General features: G+C 37.0%; 1 protein-coding gene across 4 annotated transcripts in view; it reads right to left on the reverse strand.

Annotated features, from left to right (window-relative positions):
* Positions 1–26,252, reverse strand: part of DISP1 (dispatched RND transporter family member 1) — a 209,314-nt gene that overhangs the window by 43,574 nt on the left and 139,488 nt on the right. For 2 of the 4 annotated variants that reach the window (XM_036849373.1, XM_036849380.1), the window contains exon 2: positions 8,636–9,161. In XM_036849373.1, coding sequence (XP_036705268.1) covers positions 8,636–9,144 — 509 coding nt within the window. In that variant the 5' untranslated portion in view covers positions 9,145–9,161. Of the gene's footprint in view, positions 1–8,635; positions 9,162–10,781; positions 10,861–22,048; positions 22,230–26,252 lie in introns of those variants that run through there. The other 2 variants (XM_036849365.1, XM_036849356.1) reach the window with 2 other exon arrangements.

A 26,252-nucleotide genomic window follows, 5' to 3' on the forward strand; every position in this document is an offset into this window, starting at 1 on the left:
AGAAGATGTCGAGGGATATTGCCTACTGGCTACGATTTTTTATAATATGGGGCTTTAGTCCTTCAGATTTTTGAAGAAAAGGGATTTTATCTTTTGTCATTTCTTAGTGTTATATTTCAAACAAAATACAAGCAATCATACTCCAATTAATTAGAATTATGTTGACCAAAAAGGGTATTTACTGCCAAATACTGCTGTTACTCTACATCATACGTGCTCAATTTGCTGCCACAGAGGTTAAAAAGGGATCTCAGTTGCTTTAACAGAGGCAAGAAAGATAGTCCTGTCCAATAAAAGTTTCTGCAGTGATGGAAATGTTCTGTATCTGTGCTGTCCAATATGGTAGCCACTCGTCACATCTGGCTACTGAGCACTTGAAATGTGCCTAGCGTGACTGAAGAACTGAATTTTTAATCTAATTGGACCCTCCTGAACATCACAGGTCTAAAGAAAGCAGTTTAACCATTCCTTCCTGCCAAAGACACCTGCCAAGCAGTCCTGGCCAGGTTACTATTTATGGCAATTGTATATAAAGACAAATGATTATTTAGCTATTAGTAACCTTCCAATGGTAAGAGAGGAAAAGCGGAGAAAATGAATTTAGAAAACGATACATAGTCTGGTTCTTCTTTTTGGCTTGTGCCCCTGCAAAAGCTCTGATATTTAACTTTTGTGCTCCAGAGAATACAGCCGTCAATATTTGTAGATAAAAGAAGGCTATCTATCTGAGGTCAGCCCATGCTGAAATCTAAGTATCTTACCCTGTCCACATTACCTCTACATCTTTGAAATTGGGGACCATGCTTGCAGTTTTACACCTCTGTCTCCAGCACTTAACACTTACTAAGTATTCATTAAATTCTTGCTAAGTAAGTGAGCAACCTTGAATTTCTCCGTTCATTGCTCCAACATCTTAGAAGAGCCATTTGAGTTGAGTCTGGTGTTTTGGGCAAATCAGAGACTCTGGGATCGGTGTTAATGCCAAGGTTCACGCTACACTGCTGATGAAGTGTTCAGAGTGATTTTTGGTTCAAATTTCCTAACTAACTAAAATAACACAACTGCCGGGGCTCAGGGAAGGGAGAAGGGTGGAGCATTGCAGGCCAGGTGTAGCAAAGTAAGACCCTTTGGAAAATGATGCTCAGGTCTATAATTTACCCCTGGATGTTATGATACAACATATACAGAAGAACCAGATTTCAAGTGGTAGATTCTCTCTCTTTTAACATAATACAAGAATTCTCATTTCTTACTTTTTAGGAAAAAGAGTTCCCTTCATAGAAAGTAACTAGTGTCCTAAGGGGAAACAAAAAGAAAACCTCTGAGAAAAGTGAGTGTGAAATGGGAAAACTAGTAAAGAACCCAAGGAGGAAGGAAATACAGGTTACAAAAATTATATAGTCACAGTGTCTGGGGAGGCAGGGACCATGTTTATTTAAGCTTTCAGGGGCTGAGCTAATGCTAGAGTTCCATGGTCCCCCCTGTGCCAAGCCTTCTTAACTCAGTATAGCTCTAATTCCTCCAGGGTACCATGGGGAACATTCAACGTGACCATATGTCTACAAAATCACCCTCAGAGAAATAACAATGCATTTGGCAGGCACCCAAAACTATCACAGGTTCCCTACCATGATAATGAGTCTATGGCCATTGCCAAGTATCATTTATGGAGTCCCTTATTACAATCAAGAACATTTTTTGCAACACCAAATTAAAATGTAAGTACAGTTTGGATTAGAAATCTTGTATGCTATTTTTGGATGCAGAACTCCCTAGTAATTGTGTCATAATACCATTACCCTTTCACTTTAATATGGCAGTAAGAAGGTTTCCAAATGAATCATTCAAAACTTTGCTTCAACCAGCACACATGGAACGTAACTGGCTCCTGAGAAGCATTTTCCAGACCTTTGTAGGATAAAGAGCAAATCAGCCTTTTAGATAACTTGAATTACCATTCAGCCTTTTAGATAACTTGACTGTATTCAGGATGTAAAATTAGGAAAAGCTGTCTCTCCTGACCATCCAAATGACCCCTTCACTCTGGCCATCCTCTTCTCTTTACACTTCCTTAAGTAGACTTCTATTTTTGTACGCTTTCCCCTTCCAACTTCCCCCCACCTTCTACGTTCTGCGTCCTGCAGGCAGTCCCTTTATCATGTCCTGGTCATCTTTCAAGGGTCACTCAAATTCTCTCTTCTCACTCAGCCTGCCCCTAACCTTACTAACCTCCAGGGATCCTTCTCACCTCTGAACTCCTGAGTGCTTTATTGTTTCTATTGCAAAAGGAACTTCTCCTTATTATTATCATACTTATTTTATTCTTTAACTCCCCTGGTGATCCTGATGATCAGCTAGGTTGAGGACTTATGGGTATGGGCTCTGTCTCATGGTAAGGAGAGACTACTTTCTGCCATTTTTAATTCCTTAGTGTTCTCACTTAGTCACATTAATCAACAGTTGAGTGATGGGTATAAGGATAGGAATCTACAAATGAAAAAGCCAGAAGCTTTAAAATGAGATCTATTTGGGGACTCCCCTGGTGGCGCCGTGGTTAAGAATCTGCCTGCCAATTCAGGGGACACGGGTTCGAGCCCTGGTCTGGGAAGATCCCACATGCCGCGGAGCAACTAAGCCCGTGCGCCACAACTACTGAGCCTGCGCTCTAGAGTCCGCAAGTCACAACTACTGAGCCTGCGTGCCACAACTACTGAAGCCCGCGTGCCTAGAGCCCGTGCTCCACAACAAGAGAAGCCACCACAATGAGAAGCCTGCACACCACAAGGAAGAGTAGCCCCTGCTCGCCGCAACTAGAGAAAGCCCGCATGCAGCAACAAAGACCCAATGTAGCTAAAAATAAATAAATTAATTAAATAAATTTAAAAAAAGAGATCTATTTGAACTACTTAATATTTGGTGATAAATGGAATCAAAAGAGAATATCCTAAATGTGATCCTTGCAATGATCTTAATTTAATCAACCAGAAGCTTAACAGAGGGTTTTAAAAAGCAAAAGACATATACAAGTGGTTGATTATAATGAATCTTTTAGATAGATTTATTACAGCTTAAAGAGTCAAGAAGGGATGAAACAGAACTTACTGTAGTACAGAAGGTGGGGAAAAGAGAAATGGGAATATGAAGGACAGAAAGGAGGCGGCAAAGGAGCTGGGATAAAATTATATTTTCTACTTGATTGACTCTTTAAAACATTCTCTATGGTTTAAGTACTTTACAAACAAATAACAACTTTAAAAATAAAACAAAATACCAACCAGGTGGGCGCATTTGTGGTGTAGGTGCAAAGAGCAATAGCAATTGAAAGTGCCTAGGATCTTCCATCTGTACACAATTTTGCTCCAAGGCCATCAACCTTTAAGATACTTTTTAAGCGATGTAAATACTCTATACTTTTATCAAGTCATGAATACATCTTAAACATTAATTGAATAACGCTTCATCAAGTATTTGAGATTATCAATTTTTTAAAAAGAAACATGCAAGGGCTTCCCTGGTGGTGCAGTGGTTGAGAATCTGCCTGCCAATGCAGGGGACACGGGTTCGAGCCCTGGTCTGGGAAGATCCCACATGCTGTGGAGCAACTGGGCCCGTGAGCCACAATTACTGAGCCTGCACGTCTGGAGCCTGTGCTCCGCAACAAGAGAGGCCACGATAGTGAGAAGCCCACGCACCGTGACGAAGAGTGGCCCCCGCTTGCCACAACTAGAGAAAGCCCTCGCACAGAAACGAAGACCCAACACAGTCATAAATACATAAATAAACAAATACTTAAAAAAAAAGCAAAAGGCAAGAAATCACAAAAGGAAAATAGATTTAGAGAGTTAACATTCCTGATAGAGATCAGCCTCTAGAACCTTCATTCTAAGTTTCCTAAAAGTGTTGGGTAGAATAACTAATAAAAGGCAGCAAAGTATCACATGACATCCTCATTTACAGAATTTCTCAGCGAGGACATCCCACATAACCTATCCCAAACTGCCCTGCTCTCCCTTACACAGTAGCTATATCCATGTCCACATTTGCTTTGGTGGGTATATTACTGGTTTGGGAAAGACAGACACAGCACCTGGCTTAGTGCCTTGCCCATAGCACAATTCTGCAAAGAAATACATGCTGGGCTGAACCTAAAAGCTGCAGTTTTCATCCTAGGATAATCTCCAACAGTATTGTTACCCTCAATGTAATTGTTACGTATTACTCAGCATCCTCATTCTTTCAGGAAAGCTCAAAGGATCACACTCTTCCACTGTTACTGCCCCACCCTCCATCCCCAGAAGCTCTGCTTGCTTGGAGTTCTTCTCCTATCCTCTCCATTTTAGTGATCAGCATTACCATCTACCCATCTAGTTGCTCAAGCCAGGAAACTGAAAATCAGTTGTGATTCTTCTTCCCTTCCTCCCCCATATCCAATGGTTCACCAGATCTAGTAGATTCTACCTCATAAATCTCTCTAGCTGAAATTACTTCTAAATCCTGGATCAAGTCACCGTCAGCTCTCACCTGAATTACTATAACAAGCCTTCTAACCGTCTTCCTCCAGTTCAATCTACTCTCCACCATGCAGTTTATGGACCTCTCTAAAATGTGAATCTGATAGTGTTTCTCTTCTGCTCAAAAATCTGTAATGCCACACCCATTAGGATGGCTATCATAAAACAATTAAAAAAAAAACAAACAAACAGAAAAGAACAAGGATGTGCACAGCAGCTGTGGAAACAGTCTGGTGGTTCCTCAAGAAGTTAAACATAGAATTACCATATGATCCAGTAATTGCACTTCTGGGTATATAACAAAAAGAAGTGAAAGCAGGAACTCAAACAGATATTGTATACACAGGTTCATAGCAACATTATTCACAATAGCTGAAAGGTGGAGCAACCCAAGTGTCCATCGACAGATAAATGGATAAACATAATGTGGTATATACATACAATGGGATATTATTCAGCCTTACAAAGGAAGAAAATTTTGATACATGCTATGACTTGGATGAGCCTTGAAGACAGTATGCTAAGTGAAATCAGACAGTCATAAAAGAACAAATACTGTATGATTCCACTTATATGAGGTACCTAGAATAGCCAAGTTCATGGAGATAGAAAATAGAACGGTGGTTGACAGGGGCTGGGGGAGGGAAGAATGGGAAATTATTGTCTAAAGGGTATGGAGTTTCAGTTCGGGAAGATGAAGAATGTTCTGGAGAAAGAATGGTGGTGATGGGGCTTCCCTGGTGGCGCAGTGGTTGAGAATCTGCCTGCCAATGCAGGGGACACGGGTTCGAGCCCTGGTCTGGGAAGATCCCACATGCCGCGGAACAACTCGGCCCGTGAGCCACAATTACTGAGCCTGCGCGTCTGGAGCCTGTGCTCCGCAACAAGAGAGGCCGCGGTGGTGAGAGGCCCGCGCACCGCGATGAAGAGTGGTCCCCACTTGCCGCAACTAGAGAAAGCCCTCGCACAGAAACGAAGACCCAACTCAGCCATAAATAAACAAATAAATAAATAATTAAAAAAAAAAAAAAAACAAAGAATGGTGGTGATGGTTGCACAACAATGTGAATGTACTTAATGCTACTGAATTGTACACATACAAATGGTTCAAATGATAAATTTTATGTTCTATATATTTTTTCATAATAAAAAAGTCGTGCACACACAAAAATCTATACTGCCTCTCCACTGGCCTCAGGATACAGTCCTGAGATCTCCTAATGTGATTCACAATGTCCCTCAGGATTTAGTCCCAATATACCTCTCCCCTTGCTATTACTCTTTGTTCCTTCAGGGCCTAGTCATACCCAGCTATGCTGGAGCTGTGCTCACACTACTTTATACATCTTTATACAAACTATTCCCACTGTCTACAAGACAACCTCTTCTCCATTTGTAATGTTTTTCATTTTCATCCCTGTATGTCCCTTCTTGGTATCTCTTATCACAATATTGTAGCTGCCTGTTTGCTTTTCTGTCTCCCTTCCTACTAGCTTATAGCTCTATGAAGGAAAAAATAAAGTCTCATCTCATTTAGAACTACATCTTTGGTGCCTGGCACATACAAATATTCAGTAAATATTGTTGATTATGTAAATTCATAAATGTAGCAGATAGGGAAGAGTTTCTGGAAGCACACATTTTACAATAAAGTATGTAATATACACAACTGGACACATACCATTCCTTCGCAGGCATCTTTAAAAAGATTCTATGTCTGTTGCAGTTTATCAAAAGGCTCAAATTCTTGAGATAAAATTCTAATATGAAAGATTTCTCACATAAAATTCCAGTTTCCTCTACAACTCTTCCTGATGGACAAATATGGCACTTTTTATCAGTTTGTTTTTTAATGCCATTCTATTTAAAGTTGTATGTATATAGGACTCTCATTCCTTTAAAATTAGGTCATTCAGAAATGGTAAGCCAAAGTCCTGAAAATACTGACAATGCCTATCATATTGAAACAATTGGTTACTTATCTGTGGTTTTACTACTTTGTGAAGTTTTTTAAAGGAGGGATCAGCTTCAAAATGTAGAACTCTCTATCTCATCTCACATCCTGCAACCATATAATTTATGGTTAAATATTAAATAAATATCAATATTTATGACCATAAAATTTCAAAACTAACCACCTACACTGTTTCATTCAAAGTGGAAAGAGTCTAAAACTGGCCATGCAGCACAATGCTGTCAGGACCAATCTTCTAAGAAATAGCTTTGGTGAGTGTTTTCATTATAGTTCTATAAACTAAAAGACTCTCACATCTAATATGGAAAAATGTATTCAGAAACTGTAGAAACACGCTAGAGAAGACTCCCCCTACCCCCCACCCCTTGTCATTTTCCCCATCTTTCTCTTCCTCTCTTTTCAAAAGAGTGAAACCAGATAATCTCAGCAGCATCTAAAATCTGATGAAGGTGAAAAGTATTTATTACTTAATTCCTGTCTGGATGTGGCTTTTTAAAAACTTGATACATAATTGCCGTATAACATTATATTAGTTTCAGGTGTACAACGTAATGATTCGATATTTGTATATATTGCAAAATGATCACCACAATAAGTCTGGTTAACATCCATTACCACACACATTTACAAAATTTTTTTTTCTTGTGATGAGAACTTTTATGATCTACTCTCTTAGCAACTTTCAGCTATACGATACAGTATTATTAGCTATGGTCACCATGCTGTATATTACATCCTCATGACTTATTTACTTTAGAACTGGAAGTCTGTACTCACTCTTTAATTAAAAGTGAATATGCTATATGCATACAATGGATTACTACTCAGCAATAAAAAGGGAAACTAATACACATAGCAATTAGACAGTCTCAAAAATGTTATGAATCAAAATTGCCAGACACAAAAGAGTACCTACTGCATGATTCCATTCATATGAAGTTTCAGAGCAAACAAAATAATTTATGGTAACAGAACTCAGAACAGTGCTTCTGGTGAAGAGAGAAGGAATGACTAAGAAGTGGCATAAAGGAACTTCCTGGGGTGACAGGAATGTTCTACATCCGACCGAGGTGTGCATTATACTAGTGTATACATTTGTCAAAACTGATCAAACTCTACACTTAAGATATGTGCATTTCCCTGTACATAAAGTATACCCTAATTTTAAATGAGAAGGTTGCCTTCTAGCCCTTTTAAGACTTTTTATTACCAAAAATGTGAAATAATTCTTGGTCTCTATAAAGTACTCAGTATTTTTAAAAATATATTACCATTGCTCACCTGCAGTACATGTGATTTAACTTACCCACGGAAAAAAATAGCTGGAAAGCACATATCAGAGAAACTATGGCCTGAAATGGGAAGGAGAACTGGCAATGATAGAGATTTTTCTAGTACTTTTCTATCTACCAGATCTGAAAACGTTTTACAAAAAATATTTTTTTAAGTCCTATGCTACAGATTTATAGGTTTCATCTGCTAAAAGGAATTGTTGCCTTCATACGATCTCAACATATTACACAGTCACCCAAACCACATGAATAGAAATTGTGAGTACGCCCATAAGGAAGCAGCTGGTTTTGTACTTCTTTTTTGTAAATGTTGATCACTATCAATAATAGCAAATACAAGACTCCTGTTTAGGCAGCCTCATCACAAATATATCTATCCCCCATGTTTAATAATAGAAATTACTAACAATAAAACCTTTTACTGAACTTCATAATTCAAGGCCTAGCACGGACATCTAACCAGCTCACAGAAGGAGAAAACGGAAGGAAGGGTTTAATTGACTAAGAAGTTAATGGATAAAACAGATATAATATTACTTCATTTGCATTTTAGTAGGCTTCACACAGTCCACAAAATATGCATTTTGTTTTGTTTTGGTTTTTGGTTTTTTTTGGCCACGCCACGTGGCTTTTGGGATCCTAGTTCCCCGATCAGGGATTGAACCTAGGCCCTCGGCAGTGAAAGTGTGGAGTCCTAAATGCTAGACTGCCAGGGAATTCCTGAAATATGCACTTTTACTGGTTTCCTTTCCCTGATACATTTTTCTCTCCTCCTTTTGGAGAAATCAACACAAACAACCACATTCATGTGGAATTAGTTGAATGAGAAAGTTCAGAAAAACTTCTGGACCACTCACCTTATGTTGGCTATATGCTGCGGCACAGGCTGATGCTGAAAATGGTCAGGCCACGGATGATGCAGGCAGAAGGATGGAGAGGGCTGAAGACAGCACGTTGTCTGATAAACAGGTGAATGGTTTGGACAGAGAGATGCAGAATACTCTGAGTGTGGCTGCATGCAACACGAGGCCAAAGCAGGAGGTGCTGCAGGGCCAGCCTCGGGATGGCACTCCTGGTGACTGTCATGGGTAGTCAAAGGGTGATGGTATGGGCAAGGATGGCAGCACTGGGATAACATCTGAGGCATTCTTTGGTTGTCTAAAGGCAGAAAGGATGATTTAACTGTGCCATTAGCTTGCAGGCATCCATTTGGACTCACTTTTGTTCTGGGCGCTTCTTTGGGGGTGAGTTGCTGGGCTGCAGGGTCTCCGTCACAGGGGGTGAGGGGACGAGGGCTGGTAGCACTGGTCGCGATGCCGCCATTGCTCAGAACCACAAAATCGTTGCTTCCGTTGTTCATAGCCATGCTCCAATTTCTTGACCCTAAGAAAGAAAATGATATAAAATCATCCAGTTACAGTCAGGCAGGCAATTATGTAAAAAAGATAGGAAAACTATTTTAAAACAGCTCTTTGAAAACAAGGGTTCTTGCAGGAGCTGTGAAAGCACTGGGGGAAGCCCAGCGCACCTGCAACAGAACCAGCCATGGGTTAGGCCTCCTCTTCTTTCCTCCCAGCTACACCATGCACCTTGAGAACCCTCTCCTATCCCACTGACCACTTCCTCCCTGCCCCATCTCTATTTTCAGTGCCTGTCTTCTCTCCTCATCCTAGATGTGCAAGTATCAGTTAAGAATTAGAACATTTTAGGATGGGGGTGGGAAGGGGGTAGAAGAGACAGAAGATACCAATATCATTCTTTAGCTTTTCAGTAATATCATGCTTGGGGTGTTCTGATATAGGAATAATGGGCAAAATGAAGGGCTACTCTGAAGCAATTAGTTGTGTAGGTTCAGTAATGTGAATAATCTTAAGAATGCCTTATGTCTTTGAAAAATGTCAAGAAAATATGATTTTTCCCCTAAGTCACTCAGGTCCTAGAATAAGAATAAACAAAGGAAAATAAAAACGAATTAGCTAAGCTAAGAACTGTGGCAACCAAGATATCAGATGCAAAAGTTTTATCCCCTAAACCAATGAATGTAATGCTAAAACAATAATAAAACATGCCACATAAGTTGCCATGAACTTAATAATTTGTTTCTATGCTATGTCCTATAGGTAGCAAGGCTTGCACATAAGAAAAGGAATACTATGGCTGGGATTTGCTTCAGGTGAGATTTTTGTTATTAAGTTTTTCCCCTCCACCAAAGGGTCCAGGCCTTCAGTGTAAAGGAAAAATTAGTGTTCAAATTACCAGTAATATTTTTCTGTCCAGTCAACAAACAAAGGCAAAAACAGACAGCCTTCTTCCTCTCCCCTTGCCCACTTATCACCCTCTGACCAACATACACACAAAATGTGGAAATGTGCAGTAAGAAAAATAGGTCATCAAATGCTAGTGGTCTATTTAACCTACACATGAAAGCCAACAAGAAAAAAAAGAAAACCATTGTTTGGCTCACTAACCCTTCTGGCATGGCATTTTTCTGAGTGGACAAAACAGCTTCTGGAGAAATCTCTCTCCAGTCTCTCCCCACCTCTGTCAGACACACAGGTACTAGAAGAAATCGTCTCTTTTCAGTCTGAGTACACGGTATGACAAACCTGGGTCACCCATGAGGAAGATTCCTTTGCATATTTTCACCCAATTTATAAACTGCTCAACAGGGGTATTTCTGAACAGGGAATGCCAGAACGACGCATAACGTTTCAATGTGAACACTAATACCCAGAAGATACTCACTGTACTAGGATGCAAATTTAGCATTATTGACTTATTTTCCTTTCAGATAGAGCTCATCAAACACTCAAACACACACACACACACACACACACACACACATTCAGCTATATAAACATCAACGCTGTAAGAAATGGAAGAATTAATGTAGACATTAAAAAATTTCTCCATAAATTATTTTAGTGGAAAAGACAAAGCATTTATAAATATCAAAACATATAATGTAAATCAAGCAGATGCTACTTCTTTCATCAGCCTTACCGTCACTTTGGAAAGTAGTCTGCCAATCCCGACTTCCTTTTATAATGATCATTGAGAAGGATTTTTTTTTTTTGGCCAACCCACATGGCATGCGGAATCTTAGTTCCCCGACCAGGAATTGAATCCACGGCCCCTGCAGTGGAAGCACGAAGTCTTAACCACTGGACTGCCAGGGAAGTCCCTGAGAAGGATTTTGAACTGTAGTCAACACAGTTGCTCTCTTCTTCAGTGAATCACTCCTAGGTATAAACACCTCCTATAAAACACTCAAATGATATCCCCAACACAAAGCATTGGTAGTTAAAAGTATTATCCAACTAGTGGGAAGATAAGGTAGATAAACTGGTAAGAGCCCTAAAGTGACCCAGGAGGCACAAACTCTAATCTTTTTTCCATCACTTTCTTAACGTGCCATCTCAGCAAGATCTGCTCCCTTAAGCTTCTTTTTACTGAAGGATATATCCCCCCTTTTGTTGTTAACAAAAGAAAAAGCTGTATGCAAATGTTCTGAAAACAATAAAACGTATTAATCAAAGGCCATCTAAAAAGGCACTAGAGTTTTTAAAAAGTTAATTGAAATTTAAGATGTTTATTTGTATGGTTAAGGGAAAGATAGTCTAGAAAATGTAAGAAGCAATTGCTTGATGAGATAAATTGTCATTTCTCGGAATTAGAAACTCTCATTGTACAAATACTCCACAGAAATCACAGAGGGCATAAGCTTTCTCTTGCCTCTACCCATGACTCATGTTCCCAAGCCTTCTCTTCAGACCTCAGCCAAGCTACCGGAGCTGACGCAATCTTCCAGGCTGAATGGGAGAATCAAGACCTCCTCTTGGCCCTTCCATCAGGATAGAAGGAAGACTTTTTCTAGTTTGTCGATTTGTTCTGACCATCCTAGGTTGGTTAATATCATTTCAGAGGGTCTATTTTTGGTATTTAATTCAATCAGCCCTATTGACTATAATCACAGCTGTCAGGTGGGTTACGCTAGTGAGAAGTATCTGACAAAAATCCTCAAAGTTTTCAAGTGAAACTGGGCTTAAGACAGAATGCCATCAACCTGGGGCACTCATCAAAGTACTCTGAAATCCTCTGTAGACTCTCCGCAACTTCATCTGTTTCCCTATCTAATTAAATCTGCTTTTCGTCAGGAAAAATAATTTTTCTTTTTCTTTGTAACAAGAATTACAACTATCATTCTCTCTTATTTTTATTGCAAATGCATCATATTGTAGTTACATAAGAGTTAAATAGATTTTTGCCGGCCAGCCAAGGGACCTAATCACCATTTATAACATTTTTTCCCCAGTGTGGTAAAATGCAGTTCAAGTGCCAAATAACTGACTTACGAATGATTTTTGGAGCACAACTTGTTTTGTAACTTGGAGATTTCTTGTAATGAAGTAGGTACAAGTGGAGAGTAAAGAATAATTTGAACTCTGACTTTGGCTTGTATTTGAAGTAAATCATATAAGCTTTCTATGATTCACTTTCTTCAATCATAAAATGGGAACAATCAAATTGACTGTATAAATAAGTTGTGGATTATAAGTAAAAAACAATAAAAAAGCAAAAGCAGACAAAAATTATTCTAAGAAATGTTTACAGATTAAGTTCAATGGATGTATTTGTGTAAGAATTCAGGTGACCAGGAGAACAGCAAAGTTTCCATCTAAAGTCAAGAGTTGACCTTAAGGCCACAGAGAGAAATACTTTATTTCTTTAGAAATGAGACAAATGAGAAAAAAATTTGGTCTGAGCCAGAGAAAACAGGAAAAGAGATGAGACAGTGGAAGATTCAACAACATAAAAATGAATTATTGTGATAAATGTAATGCTATGTGATTATAAATGCAGTGATAATAGTATTTATGCAGGAAGTTTAAAATAAGTTTTGGATAAAATATAATGAATAATTTTAAAAGAGCTTTGTTGAAATCACCTGTTTTCCCCATGGCCATAACACACAGGGACTGCCAAAAGAAAGCTATTCTTGAGACACTGGCTTGAGGTGTGATGGAGCCCCATGGCCAGATATTTTAGTGTATTTCCTGTTGTTCATGAATATAGCATGCCAATATCAATACATCGGAAGCCACTAATCTCACACTTCCTATTTCACCTTTTCTATACTAGCATTTTTATGTCCTGAGTGCTTTAGCTGTTTGGGGACTGACTATAAGGCCTTTGGCCAAAGACCATCTTTTGATTACATTTTAAAATTTAAGATATTTTTCTTTGAGCCTCAGTTCTTCACATGTATAAATCAGGATGGGAATCAATGTCCACCTCATAGGATTACTATGAGAATGTAAAAATATTTTGAAAACCATAAAGGGCTATGTATTTGCAATGGAATGAGAATATAAAAAAATATGGAATGATGCTTCCTAGTTCCAAAGCTGAAATTATGTTTTAAAATGGCATCAGAGATATCTGTGGCTTAGAAGAAATGGCCTGGGTGGGTCTGAATTTGAAAGTTGACTCTATGGGTTACTAATGTTGAGAACCTAGGTCAAGTTACTTACACTCTTAGAGTCTCTAAGTCTTGATTCTTCTTAGAGTTAAATTTGTTTGAAATGCAAATTGGTGCAACCTTCTAAAAGAGCAACATGGCACTACTAATCAAAATTTGAAATACCCTCATCCTTTGACTCACAATTCTACTGGGAGTTTACCCTCTGGATATACTTGAACAATGTGTAAAGATAAATGTCTGGATAAAGACGCTGACTGCACCACTGCTTGTAACAATGAAAACTGGAAACCACCTAAATTATCAATAGGGGACTTAAATTCTGTAATATCCATACCTTGGGTATTCTGCACAACGAAAAAGAATGAGTTAAATCAGGATTATTGCTAGGGAAAGAAGTCCAAAGTACATCTTCATGTGTGAATAAAACCTAGCTGCAGAAGAGCCTATGTGGTATGAATCCATTTCATTAAAAAAGCGGCGAAAACACACATGTATGGTTAGTATACACACAGATAATTTCTAGAAGGACATAAGAAAATGCTAACATGGTTTCCTGCTGGAGAGTTGGACTGGGCCATTTGGAAGGGTAGAGAAGACTTTCACATTTTACTTTCTGTACTGCTTGCAACTTTTACTATAAATGTGCCACCTTCATATTAATAAAATATTAATGAAACAACATATAAAGTTTCTAGCACAGTGACTAATAATGAACAGAAAATAATTATTATTAAAATGCAAAAACAGAAGCAAACTTATTTCACCTTAAAGGATAAACAGTCATCTCTTCACTGGATGCATTTTTAATTGTTTGTCTTCCAGTATATGTCTGCTTTCTCACAATAGCACCCTACACAATATATCAAATAATTGGATAAAGCAGGAAATCAAAAAGGATTTAAGGAGCAAGAACAGATGAACACAAACTATTCGGAAAAAGGTTTTCAACATATCATATCTCCCAGCTTCCAAATTTGGGGAAACATAAATTATTATTTGTTGGACCAAAGCTATCTATGAACCAAAAGTATCATGACTAGTTTCATAAGCATTAAACAGAGAATACAGAGAAGAAATATAGAGTCATTTCAATCAAATGTAAAGAGAAAAGTCATCAGAGCTCATGTGATTAGAAGGTTCAAACAGTTACATCCTACTCTGGGCTCAGGACACTTACACCTATAAGATCAAAGGAAATAACCCTGCTTCAAAGACTAAAAGTAGTATCTCATTGAAAATGCTATCATATAATCATAGTAGGAACTGCTGGAATTATGGAAATTTTATTCATCAACATATTACATGTGAAAATATGCTAAGGACACACAATTTACCCAAAAGATGCCATCAAACTATTTAGGTGGCTCAACATCCAAAAAGCGTTATGAAAGGCTCTTAGTAGCTCCTTGCAACTGGAAGCCATAACTGTTTTTGTGGCCAGAAAACTGTCAAGTTAAAATCTAAATGTAATGTTGAAGAGAATACACAGACATGTTCCGATTACCACAGTAACCACTCAGCAAAGCCATCGCCATCCTTGACAAACACAGGGCTCAGATAGCCTGAAGGAACATCTTCATTCGCATCGGCAGCTACCCTGGTACACCTCGGCGGTATTGCCAAACACTTTCACACACATGACCTCACTTGAGTTTATCCTCCTAATAGCCCTCAGAAAAACAGGTGTGGCAGGCATTACCGCTCTACTTTGCAAAAGAAAACTTGAGACACAGCGTCTCAGATGGTAAGGCCAGGAAGTCTGATGCCGAGGTTTTGAGGGATTTCTGCTAAACTACATTCCATAAGCTTAGATAATGTATTCCAGAATAACCCTTTGCTTCATCAGATTCATAACATCAAACTTAACAATAAATGGCAAGGCTGAATCAAAAACAAGATCCCATATTGTAGCCAATCATCTTTTTCAGAAGTGATGTTCCCTATAACACAGTTTCACTAGACAAAATACAAAACACTGATAACAGTGTTTCTCAAACATAGGGATCACTTGGGGATGTTGCTAAAATGTAGATCCTGATACAGTCCATCTGGAGTGGGACAAGAATCTTCCAACAACAAGCCCATACCACTGGTCCCTGGAACACACTTTGTGTAGCAAGGCAAAAGCACAAACTAGGTGGGGAGGCTACAAGAGAATCAGGCCTAAGTAATGGCAAAATGATGCCCAATTAAAGCAGAACGGATGCAACAAGTAGGGAAATGATACCAGTTAACAGAGAAATAAAGTCCTGTTTTTCTAATTAAGACAGAAAAGTAACAAATTTTAATAGTAGAGGTTCTAATTGATAACCAAGTTTAATTATGGCTTATTTCAGGACGCCTAAACTGTTGTATACATAGAAATAACAACCAATCAGATTTTAATCTTTTTCATGTAATGTATATGGATTGAAGCACCTTGCCCAGTTAACTGGGGGAGACAATCTTTTTCTCTCAAGTGGTACTAGATATTGGAGATAACTGAAGTCTTTTTTTCATACCAGGTATAAAGGCAGTTTGGGAGTACCTGTATTCATTATGCACCAAACCTGTTTTAATATGAAATTGGTCCCCTAAAATTGCTTGATGCTTATCCTAAAATGATGGTCTCATTTCTTATCACTGCTACCAAGATGCCCTATTAATATTTAGTGCTATGGCAAGAGAAAAAAACAGCTTCTCTAAATGCTGTTTTAGCCAGAGAAACGGACAAAGAAGTATATTTGTGGCATCTTCTATAGTGGGACTGTTAAAGCTGGATGGTAGAAGGACATCAGCCAGGTTTTTTCTCTAGGAATATATTTCCCTTCAAAGGGCTATTAAAATGTTTTTTTTATCATCTCACTGTGTCAGACACTTTCCTCACAATACCTCTATGAAGATTTTATTAAACCCATTATAGAGAAAACTGAGGGTCAAAAATACTACAGTGTAACTAATGCAAATCACATGATTGGGATTCAATCTTAGACCAGCATGTCTCTGAAAGTAAGGCTTTTCAACCAACCTCAAGATGCTTCTAGGGCAATGCCAAGTTCAACTAGCTTTTATAGGACCACTAGAGGCTACTGCTATAAAATTCAGTCTGAAGGTCTACGTGAAAAATATCCTCTGAATTCAGTATTTCCCAAGACAGTTTTAAAAGGTACAATTCAGCATTCAAGAGTATCAGAGACATATTTCACTGAATTAAAAGAAGTGCTATCTACCCATGTATCATATTATCTAAACCTGAAAAGCAAGGCGATGGATTAATCCTTGTTGTCATGTAGTATCTGGACTATTTCAAAATAATGTAATTGTGACCTGACAGCAAAATCTGTATCTTTAATCAAAGAATCAGGCCCTCTTAAGGAACTAAAAAGTATAGTCTTAAATAAAGAAATATAATCTTCTCCCCTTCTGAGATGAATTAAATTTTCTTATTTTTCTTTGAGTTCATGAACTTTCTACGATTAAACTCTCCTTCAATAAGAACACTTTAAGTATCTTCATTTAATCACCTATAAGCATTTTATCTGTTGCAAAGAATTCTACAGAAATTAAGTACTACTGCTATCATTCCCCTTAATCATAAACTGCAATAAATTAGAAGCCATTTTCTCAAAGAAACAATGTTATACATTTGAGAATCTATACCACTACACAAACATTTAATAAGAACCCACTAGGTATTACTATGCTTTGCATCACACTACGAGAAAGCAAACTGTTGCGTTGTAGGAAATCTGAAAGTAAGGGATCACTATTCTTTTACAATGAAAACTCACTGTTGCCTATTAAATTTATATTATCAAGAAGGTAGTTTCAACTTATGCTAACAAACATCATCTTTGAAAATGAAATATACCTAACATTTTTATATAACCTCTTTTAAATATGATTATACACAAGATGTATAGGTAAAGGCACCAATAAAGATAAACTATAAATGTTACATGTTTCATTTTTACAAAAACCATTCATAATATTTACAAACAGCTTAATGATACAGAAGAAAAATTAAAATTGACAGATACAGTTTTCCCCTTGCCCGGATTTATAGAACTATATTGATAGATAAGAGTTAAAAAACATTAGGAAGATATTATAGCGTATGTGCCATAGCAAATCTGAAGACCCTGAATTTGGAAAGCAGTCTTATTGCTAGATATGAATTAGGTTGTCAAGGCTGAGATTTATACTTATGGGGTGAATGATAGGAATTTCAGGGCTGTGGAAACATCAGTCTCATTTTTCTCATGTTTTATGTTTAATGTACCTTTGGTAGAAGGTCTATGTGGGAAGAGAAATGTGGGTGTAAAATAAAGTTTATCTTTTACAGTCTGGGATAAATGATAGTCAAGAACATTATCTTTTTAGCATAAACACTTATCTACCTAAATATATATTTCAAGAACACTATTACTATATTGCAGTTATTAAAGCAGTTTTCAGAGATCTATTTTCCAAGTTCATCCACCAAAATTATCATTGCACAAAATATTCACCACTTCTCCCTACACTTACATGTGTTATATCCATAAGCATCAATACCCCTAAAAAAGAGAAAGAGAAAGTATTCTTTTATCTTTGAGTTCCTATTTCAGATGAGTTTCAATTCTATAAAGCTGCAATAATTTCTTTTAACCCTAAGTCTGAAGATTTATGTTCATTTGCATAACTAAGAATATATGAAATAAAACTAGAGACGTCTCTATAGTCAGAAATGTCGATCTCTGGTCTTTCAAAAAAAATTCTAGAAAGCCCACTAAAAAGTTGTTATTTAACTCAAGAATCAGCTGAGACATCCATTTGGACTCTGCTGCAAGTCTTGAAGGGAACACAATAAATATAACAAATATTCACAAAGTTACAAGTCTATTACAGTGGTTTCAACCCATTCTGCACACTAGAATCACTTCAGTAATATGAAAAAAAAATTACAGACACAGGGCCCTGGCCCCAGACATTATGATTTAATTCATATTGTAATGGGGTGTGGACATTAGCAGTTTTAAATGCTCCCCAGATGATTCTAATGTGCAGCTAGGGTTCAGAACGACGGATTTATACTTTATTTAATTAATGCTGATCAATTTATAAGAGCAAGCAACTGCCACTCAAAATATTCAATATTGGTTCAGAAAATATTGCTTGAAATGCAGAATACTGCTGTATATTCGAAAACATTTGGACCTGGTACTCCATGTTAGACATGTATTATAGTATTTGGATTATCTTTACTTCTTTTGGGGTTACACTTGACATTATAAGGGTGGGGATAAGGGTGCAGGGAAGAGAAATCCTTAATAAGACATTAGTTTGAGAGACAACAGTGTGGAATTCATGTGGAACAATGTTGTGGAAACACAAAACAACTTGTCACACAGTCTCAAGTACTTACAGATCATTTGGATAGAGTTTAGGGTATCGCCAATTGGACTAACAAGTTTATTTAACCCTCAAGAAAAAATATCTCCCCAACCCCTGGTCAGTCTCCAATATGAAGTCCCAAGCCTCTCTATTAAAGGAGCATGTTCCCTAAAGTTTTGTGCCAAAAATAGAAAGAAAAAGGAAGAAAGAAAGAGAGAGAGAGAGAGAGAGAGAGAGAAGGAAGGAAAGAAGGAAGGAAGGAAGGAAGGAAGGAAGGAAGGAAGGAAGGAAAAAAAAGAGAAAAAGAAAAGAAAAAATACTTCTGATTGCATTTTAAGCATTTTAAACGTTTCAATTCTAGAGTCAGACAACCTCCAGACACCAGGCCTCCTATCTAGCCTCACATCCTAGTAAAAAAAGAATTAATCACAAGATGCTTTGGTAATAAACAGGACCTCCAAGATGTGACAGGTTTATCTTTAGGCCATAAGATTTCATCTGAAATTATTTTGCCTCAACTAAAATCACAAAACATTGAGCAATCTATCTGTATCACTATAGCTCTTCCTCAGTAGAAACAGGATCATATGACTGAGTTTAACTCATGTTGTTGAACAGATCACAAGCCTGTCTAAGACACCATGAATGTTTAATATTTTACACATCTCAAAAACCTCAAAATTTAGCAGCTCAAAGGAAAAAAACCATCACCGAGATAAATCAAAATAAGAAAATTCTACATGCACATATTGTGAGGCAAAAGAATGTGAAGGGATTTTTAAAAAACGTCTTCCATAAAGACAAAAACTGAGATCAATCACCATAAAGCACTTGAAAGTTGTTTGATTTAGATGGTAACCTGTTGTTTCTTCATATTACACTTAGAATTATCTAAGCTTTTCCCACCAATGCTAAGTATGACACCAGGCTCCACTCCCTGCTGTTTTGTGAAGTTTGAGAAGTAGCAAATCAAATTTCCTAGAGCAGCTCCCCAAATGCGTTCTTCCCTGCAGAGTCCAGCAAATCAAGTCTCAGGGGTATCCTTCAGTCTTCTGAGCAACTTGGGAAACATATCTCAAGGTATTTGTATGAGACAATTGAAGGCATCCTTTTACTTAAAGGACGCTGAGATTTACTTTCAGCTTAGAAAAACATCAAATATTTGAATTGGATCAGCAAAGTAACTCTTAGCAAGAGTCTGGGTACACCTTTCATAAATCTTTTTCTATTCCTTACTTAAATTATCATTATAAATGCTTGTGCATTCTGCTGTTTGCTTTCTTGCATACATTAGGTGAACTGAAATTCCATCTACATTGTTCAAGTGGGATTCTTGTTTGCTCACAAAGGTAATTAAGTTGTATTTTTCAGTTAAATAGGTGAATGTCCTTATTTAGACAGCATATAATAAGCACCTACTGTGCTCCTTGTGAATAGTTTTCTTCGAATCTAATATGCGAGCCTGAAATAAGTGAGCCTGTTGAATAGTGATTAAAATGATAAAAGAATAGAAATTAAGAGAGAGAGACCAAAGAGCCACCCTCTTCCCCAAGTCTTGCTTTTCTCATATATTTAGTTGCTTTGTTCTATATTTTTTCCAAAAGGCTGAGAAGTTAAGCAGTTCATTTGTCTTGATCCTAAACACCGTTTTATTTCCCGTTAGGATGTGATCAGGAATTGTAATTTTTGAAAAATCGGAAATGTTCATACAGTCAGTGTGTCAAGGCTGTCAATTAATCACCCATACTGAGCTATAAGAGAGTTATAAGAGTTGAACTGTTGAGGGTGCTCTGATCCAATCCCAGAAATGAAAGCAGTAAGAATGAAAGGTAAAGAATTGGTACACAGCAGACACTGAAAAGCAGATTTCCCCAGTTGCCAAAAAAGCATTGAGTGGTTCAATACAAACTAAAAAGACAACTGGGATTAGATTAAAATGTTGAATGAAACCATTTTATAATATATATCATTTCCCAGACTGAGGCAAGGTTACATGTATTTACTAAACTGCTTTGTAGGTCATTCATTTCAGACACTTAAACATTACATATTTTTTCATAATCAATGCAAATAGTTCATGCTCACAACTCTATATTTCACGTCTAAGATGAAGCATGGAAGATACATAAAAAATACTCTGCCTTGCCTTTGTATACTAAAACAAAACCTGACAAATGAAGTATAATCATCCAATAAAATATTCCAATATTTAAGATTTGGCAAAGAAAGCATCCTAAGATAGTTTATTAAGAGATATAATTTTTTAAAAATAATGCCAAGACTATTTAACATTTTAAAAAGTAGAAATATGTCAGCAGACATTAAAACCATGGGAAGTAGTAAAGCCACTACCAGTGGAACACTCTAGAGTTTATTTACATAGTTTAGTGACTTCCCAGCCATCAAAGGGAATTGGAGTTTTCTTAAATTATAACTTATCATCTAAAATAACCCTCTTGTGGGTAAAAAGTACATATTCATTCTTTTCCTTTCAACAGGAATACCTGTTAAAGAAAATTTTAGCAAATTGTAAAGTATGCTCTCTATTTCTTGCATTATCCCTGAAGAAAGTCATTTATGGTCAGTCAATGATTTGCATGAAATACCTCAGTTTTTGCCAAATTTTTATCCACTTGGTTTTAAAAAATTTTACATTTTACTACAAAACATACAAATATTTCACAAGTTAAACTAGTTTGAAATTTTCTACTAGTCACGTATAAATTATCCATTCTAATTTTAAGCAAAAGTAAATATGGCAAATGCATTCTGATTTCTACTTTATGTAGTAAATCCAATTATAATGTAGTTATCATTGCCACCATTAAAATGAATACAATGCACAAAACGTTTAATCACCTCAAAAACAACTTGAGGGTGTATAGCGAGATGTGTATTTAAAATGAACATTGATAAAAATTAAACTTGCTGTGGAATTTTGGCTCGCAAGTGTATATCTTCATGCAACTTCTCTTTTTATAAGCTGGAAGATGTTAATATTTTACTATTTTCTTACAATATTTAATTCACAAAAGCGGTTAAAGTGATTGCTACAATTCTACATCTATTTTTCTACCAACTGGCAATGAGAGAAGCACATATTTCCCAACTTCTGATCTAGATAGTGGTTAAAGAGGAATCTCAAATCGTGAAACAGCTAAACAACTTGAAATCTAAGGTTTCTTCCCAACTTCATAAAAATAGCACATTTGAATAAACCTTAAGAAACAACTTACCTTACTGTGCTAGACTATCATTCAAAAAAACTTCGTAAGATTTTAATGCATTCAGATGCCGTTCAAAGATTACACTGAAAAAAAACTGTGAGCTGGAATTTTAAATTCGATCCAAGAAGCACACAGCAAAGTTCAGTTTTTAAATAAATTCTCCCCAAATAACACATTCACAGAAACATGAGTAAATGTATTACCTTTATGTTAAAAGAAGAAACGTCCCTGGTTTAGTTTGGTCTGCAAATGATTGCAGTAGCCACAGCCGAAACTGGCCACAGGAACAGAGCACACAGAGAGCGACCAGGGAGTCTCAGGGGTAGTTCCTCGGAGCGGCGGGACAGACGGAATGACAAGCACATGCAGATTGCTTTGAATTAAGCATGTTCGTTCGGGGCTGGAACTTTCCGTGTTTGCTCTCCTATAGGACAGGAGAGTTTTTCTCCTACTTAACCCCTGGGGGCAAGGTCTCAATAATGGTAACAGCTGGCATACAGAGGGGCTTGATCTGAGCACAAGGTCAGCAAGCCAGGATATGAAGGTGACATGTAATTTCTAGCCTTTTCCTGCTTCTACAGGGAAATTGCACGAAGGACTGTTTTTAGTTATAACTTCCTTTGATCTTTTGGATTTAAAGTTACTTAGTTGATTAAAGCCATGCTAGCTGATATTATTTGCTTGCTTAGGCTAACTTAAGCGTTACAGATTCAGTTTTCTGACACATAGGGCTACTGCATTTAAACTAACACAAATAAACACCAATCCGTGTTTATTTCCAAGTTCCGGGGATTCTTGTGTTCTTTCACAAATGGCTCTTGAGAGTCTGCTTTTAAGGCAGAAAGTTCATAATTTTTAAAAGAGGCAGAGTCTTCTCTATTAAAAAGGAAAGTATTATTTAAAGCAGTTGTAAGTGTTTCTCTTCAATTTTCCTAAACAAAAACAGTTTGTTATGTGAATTTGACACTGCTTTTTTATAAATTTGTGGTCCTATTGATGCCAGTATTTAAAATTTCACAGCCACAACAACATAAAAACCTTACAAAAACTTGCAAACAAATGCTTTAAATTTACACATGACATCCATTGGCAAATAAGTGATAATTTACTGCATCCATGAAATCTAACTTTTCATGACTTCTCTAATAAAAACATATAAACAACTCTTTTAACAGGCTGTACTGATAGTAATTTCAAAATTAAAGAAGATAACACGAGTGATCAAAGAAAAATTAGGTAAAATTGGGCTTCATCAAAATAAAAAACTTATGTACATCAAAAAACATCATCAAGAAAGTGAAAAGAAAACCTACAGAATGGGAGAAAATATTTGCAAACCACATAACTAAAAGGCTAGTAACCATAAAATATAAAAAACTTACAAATCAGCAATAAAAAGACAATCTAATTTAAAAATAGGCAAAGTTTTGGAATAGAGATTTTTCTAAAGAAAATATCCAAATGGCTAATACGCACATAAAAAAGATGTTCAACATCACTAGTTATTAAGGAGTGCAAATTAAAACCACAATGAAAGACTACTTGACATCCACTAGGATAGCTATAATCAAAAGAAGAAAGAGGAAGGAAGGGAGGGAGGGAACAAATGTTGGCAAGGATATGGAAGAACTGGAACATCATACACTGCTGGTGGGAACGTAAAATGGTATAGCCACTGTGGAAAATGGTCCAGCGGTCCCTCAGAAAATTAAACATAGAGTTACCATATGACACAGCAATTTCACTCCAGGTACACTTGATCCTCATTATTTGTGGATTCCGTATTTGCATATTTGCCTACATGTTAAAATTTGTGATCCCAAAATAATCCTCACGGTGTTTCTCAGTCCTTCAGACATCTACATACACAGAGTAGGGGAAAATTTGAGTCTTCCAACAAACATGTTCCCAGGTGAGGTTGAACAAGGTGACACACTGCCTTCTTGTTTCAGTTCTCACACTGAAAACAAGTGTTCCTTTTGCAGTCTATTTTGGTGCCATGTTTTTCACATTTTTGTGCTTTTGTTGGCAATTTCACTGTTTAAAATGGCCCTAAAGTGTCATGTGCAGTGCTGTCTAGCGTTCCTAAGCTCAAGAAGGCTGTGATGTTCCTTACAGAGAAAATACATGTGTTAGATAAGTTTACTTAGGCATGAGTTAATGGTGCTGTTGGATGTGAGTTCAATGTTAATGAATCAACAGCATATATTAGATAAGGTATCTTTAAACAGAAACACACACAAAGCAAGGTCATGTATTGACTGTATGTCAAAAATGTGACCAGAGTCTTGAAGGAACCTAACCCTGTATTTCCCTGCAGAGCAATGACTCAGTATTCACTAATTCAGTGTTTGCAGAGACTTTAAAGAATGTAACTACTGCAAATGAGGGGAATCAACTGTATATATACCCAAGAGAATTGAAAACGTATGTTCATAAAAATCTTGTAACGAATGTTCATAGCAGCATTATTCACAACCAAGGAATCAACTCAAATGTCCGTCAAATGATGCACAGATGAGCAAAATGTGGTACACACATACAATGGAATATTATCCAGCCATAACAAGGAATAAAGCACTGATACATGTTACAACATGGATGGACCTTGAAAACACTATGCTAAGTGAAAGCCAGACACAAAAGGTCACATACTGTATGATTCCATTTACATGAAATATCCAGAATAGTCAAATCCATAGAGATAGAAAGTAGATTAGTGGATGCCAGGGGTTGGGGGATGGAGACAGAGGACAGGGAGTGACTGCTAATAGATTTGGAGCTTCTTTTGGGGTGATAAAAATGTTCTAGAATTAGATAGTGATCATGGTTGCATAGCTTTGTGAATACAGTAAAACCCACTGAACTGTACACTTTAAAATGGTGAATTTTATGGTATGTGGATTCTACCTTGATAGGAAAATAAGGAAGGTATAATAGTCTAGCCATTAGCCCAATGGTCCTCAAATTTGAGTTTGCATCAGAATCTCCTAGAAGGTTTGGGAGGAGGCAGATTGCTGTGTCTCATCCGCAAAGATTCTGATTCTGAGGTCTGGGATGGGGCCGGAGAATTTGCTTTTCTGCATGTCCCCAGGTAATGCTGACTCTGCTGGCCTGAAACCCACATTTTGAGAACCAGTGTATTAAAGACAGTGTATGAACTTCTAGAGGGTAGGAAAGGTAACTTTCATCTCTGTATCTTCTAAATTTACCTAGAAAAGAGCCAGTCTTGGGGATGAAAAAGACAGGGAGGGAGGGAGGGAAAAGGAGAAGTATTTACTCAAGTAAATATATTGAAAGAGTCAGTCCCTGAAATCTTAGGGTATGCTGGTTTCATGCCATATGTATGCCAAATGCTGTAGTACCTAAAAATCCCCCAAAAGGAATTACAGAATTTAAATGAAAATGAAGGTATTTTTAACATTCTTTGATCATCTGAATAGTACTTTGGTTTAGTTTATTAAAACAGCTAATCCCATTTCATTGTGCGTGTTACTGCAAGAGATGTAAACAAAGGTTCTAGAGTTGTGGATACCATAAATTACTTCAAGAAACCTCTTAAATTAGTTAAGATGTCACAGAAACCAAAGACTTGAACTCAACTCATAAACATGTAAATTCTTATTTCCATTTTTAGCAAAGGTACTGATTTGTACATTTAATCACTTACTTAAAAATGGGTCTCTGTTAAAATACAATTACAATGCAATTTAAAGTACACTTCTGGTATTGTCACATGGAATCCATTATTATTCTGTAGATAATAATCAGGATTATTTCCAATCTCTTTGTATGTTTCTCAACATATTAAAGTGAAAAAGAAAATGCTAATCACCTTACAAAGTTCTAAGGTTCTCTGAAAACAGTATCCCTTTTTTTCTTGGATCACATTACTTAGGTATCTTTCTTCATTACTAGGAACACAGAAAGGTTACAGGAGAGGGACAGAGAGACAAGAGCTGGCCAGAGAGGCACAACAGTTAGTACTTTTTAAAAAGTGAAAAAAACACCTGTTGGTTCATTAAACTCCTTCACATCTGAACTCAGTCCAAAATGTGATTCTAGATGTTGTTATATTTATTGACATTTAGAAGTCCCATCTATTAATCTTTGTGTGTGTGTGTGTTAAATGTCAAAACAGTTACGAATGAATAAACCACGGTCTAAGGTAGATGGTAGAGTTCTGCTTCAGCAAGATTTTTACTTCAGTAGGGTCAAGTCAATAGCTTTGTCATTGGAAAGTACAAGTTCAGAAAAGTAATGACAGGAAAGTTCTTCAGATAATATTCTACACTGTGTTTTAGTGTTTCTAGAGTACAGATTGTTAGGTACGCGCTAAAGACTTCAGCCCAGAACATTATTATGTTGCTCAGGTCAGAGCCAGAACTGGGAAATCAGTGGAGTCCT

The sequence above is a fragment of the Balaenoptera musculus genome, chromosome 1 (assembly GCF_009873245.2).
Source record: "Balaenoptera musculus isolate JJ_BM4_2016_0621 chromosome 1, mBalMus1.pri.v3, whole genome shotgun sequence".
Lineage (NCBI taxonomy): Eukaryota > Metazoa > Chordata > Mammalia > Artiodactyla > Balaenopteridae > Balaenoptera > Balaenoptera musculus.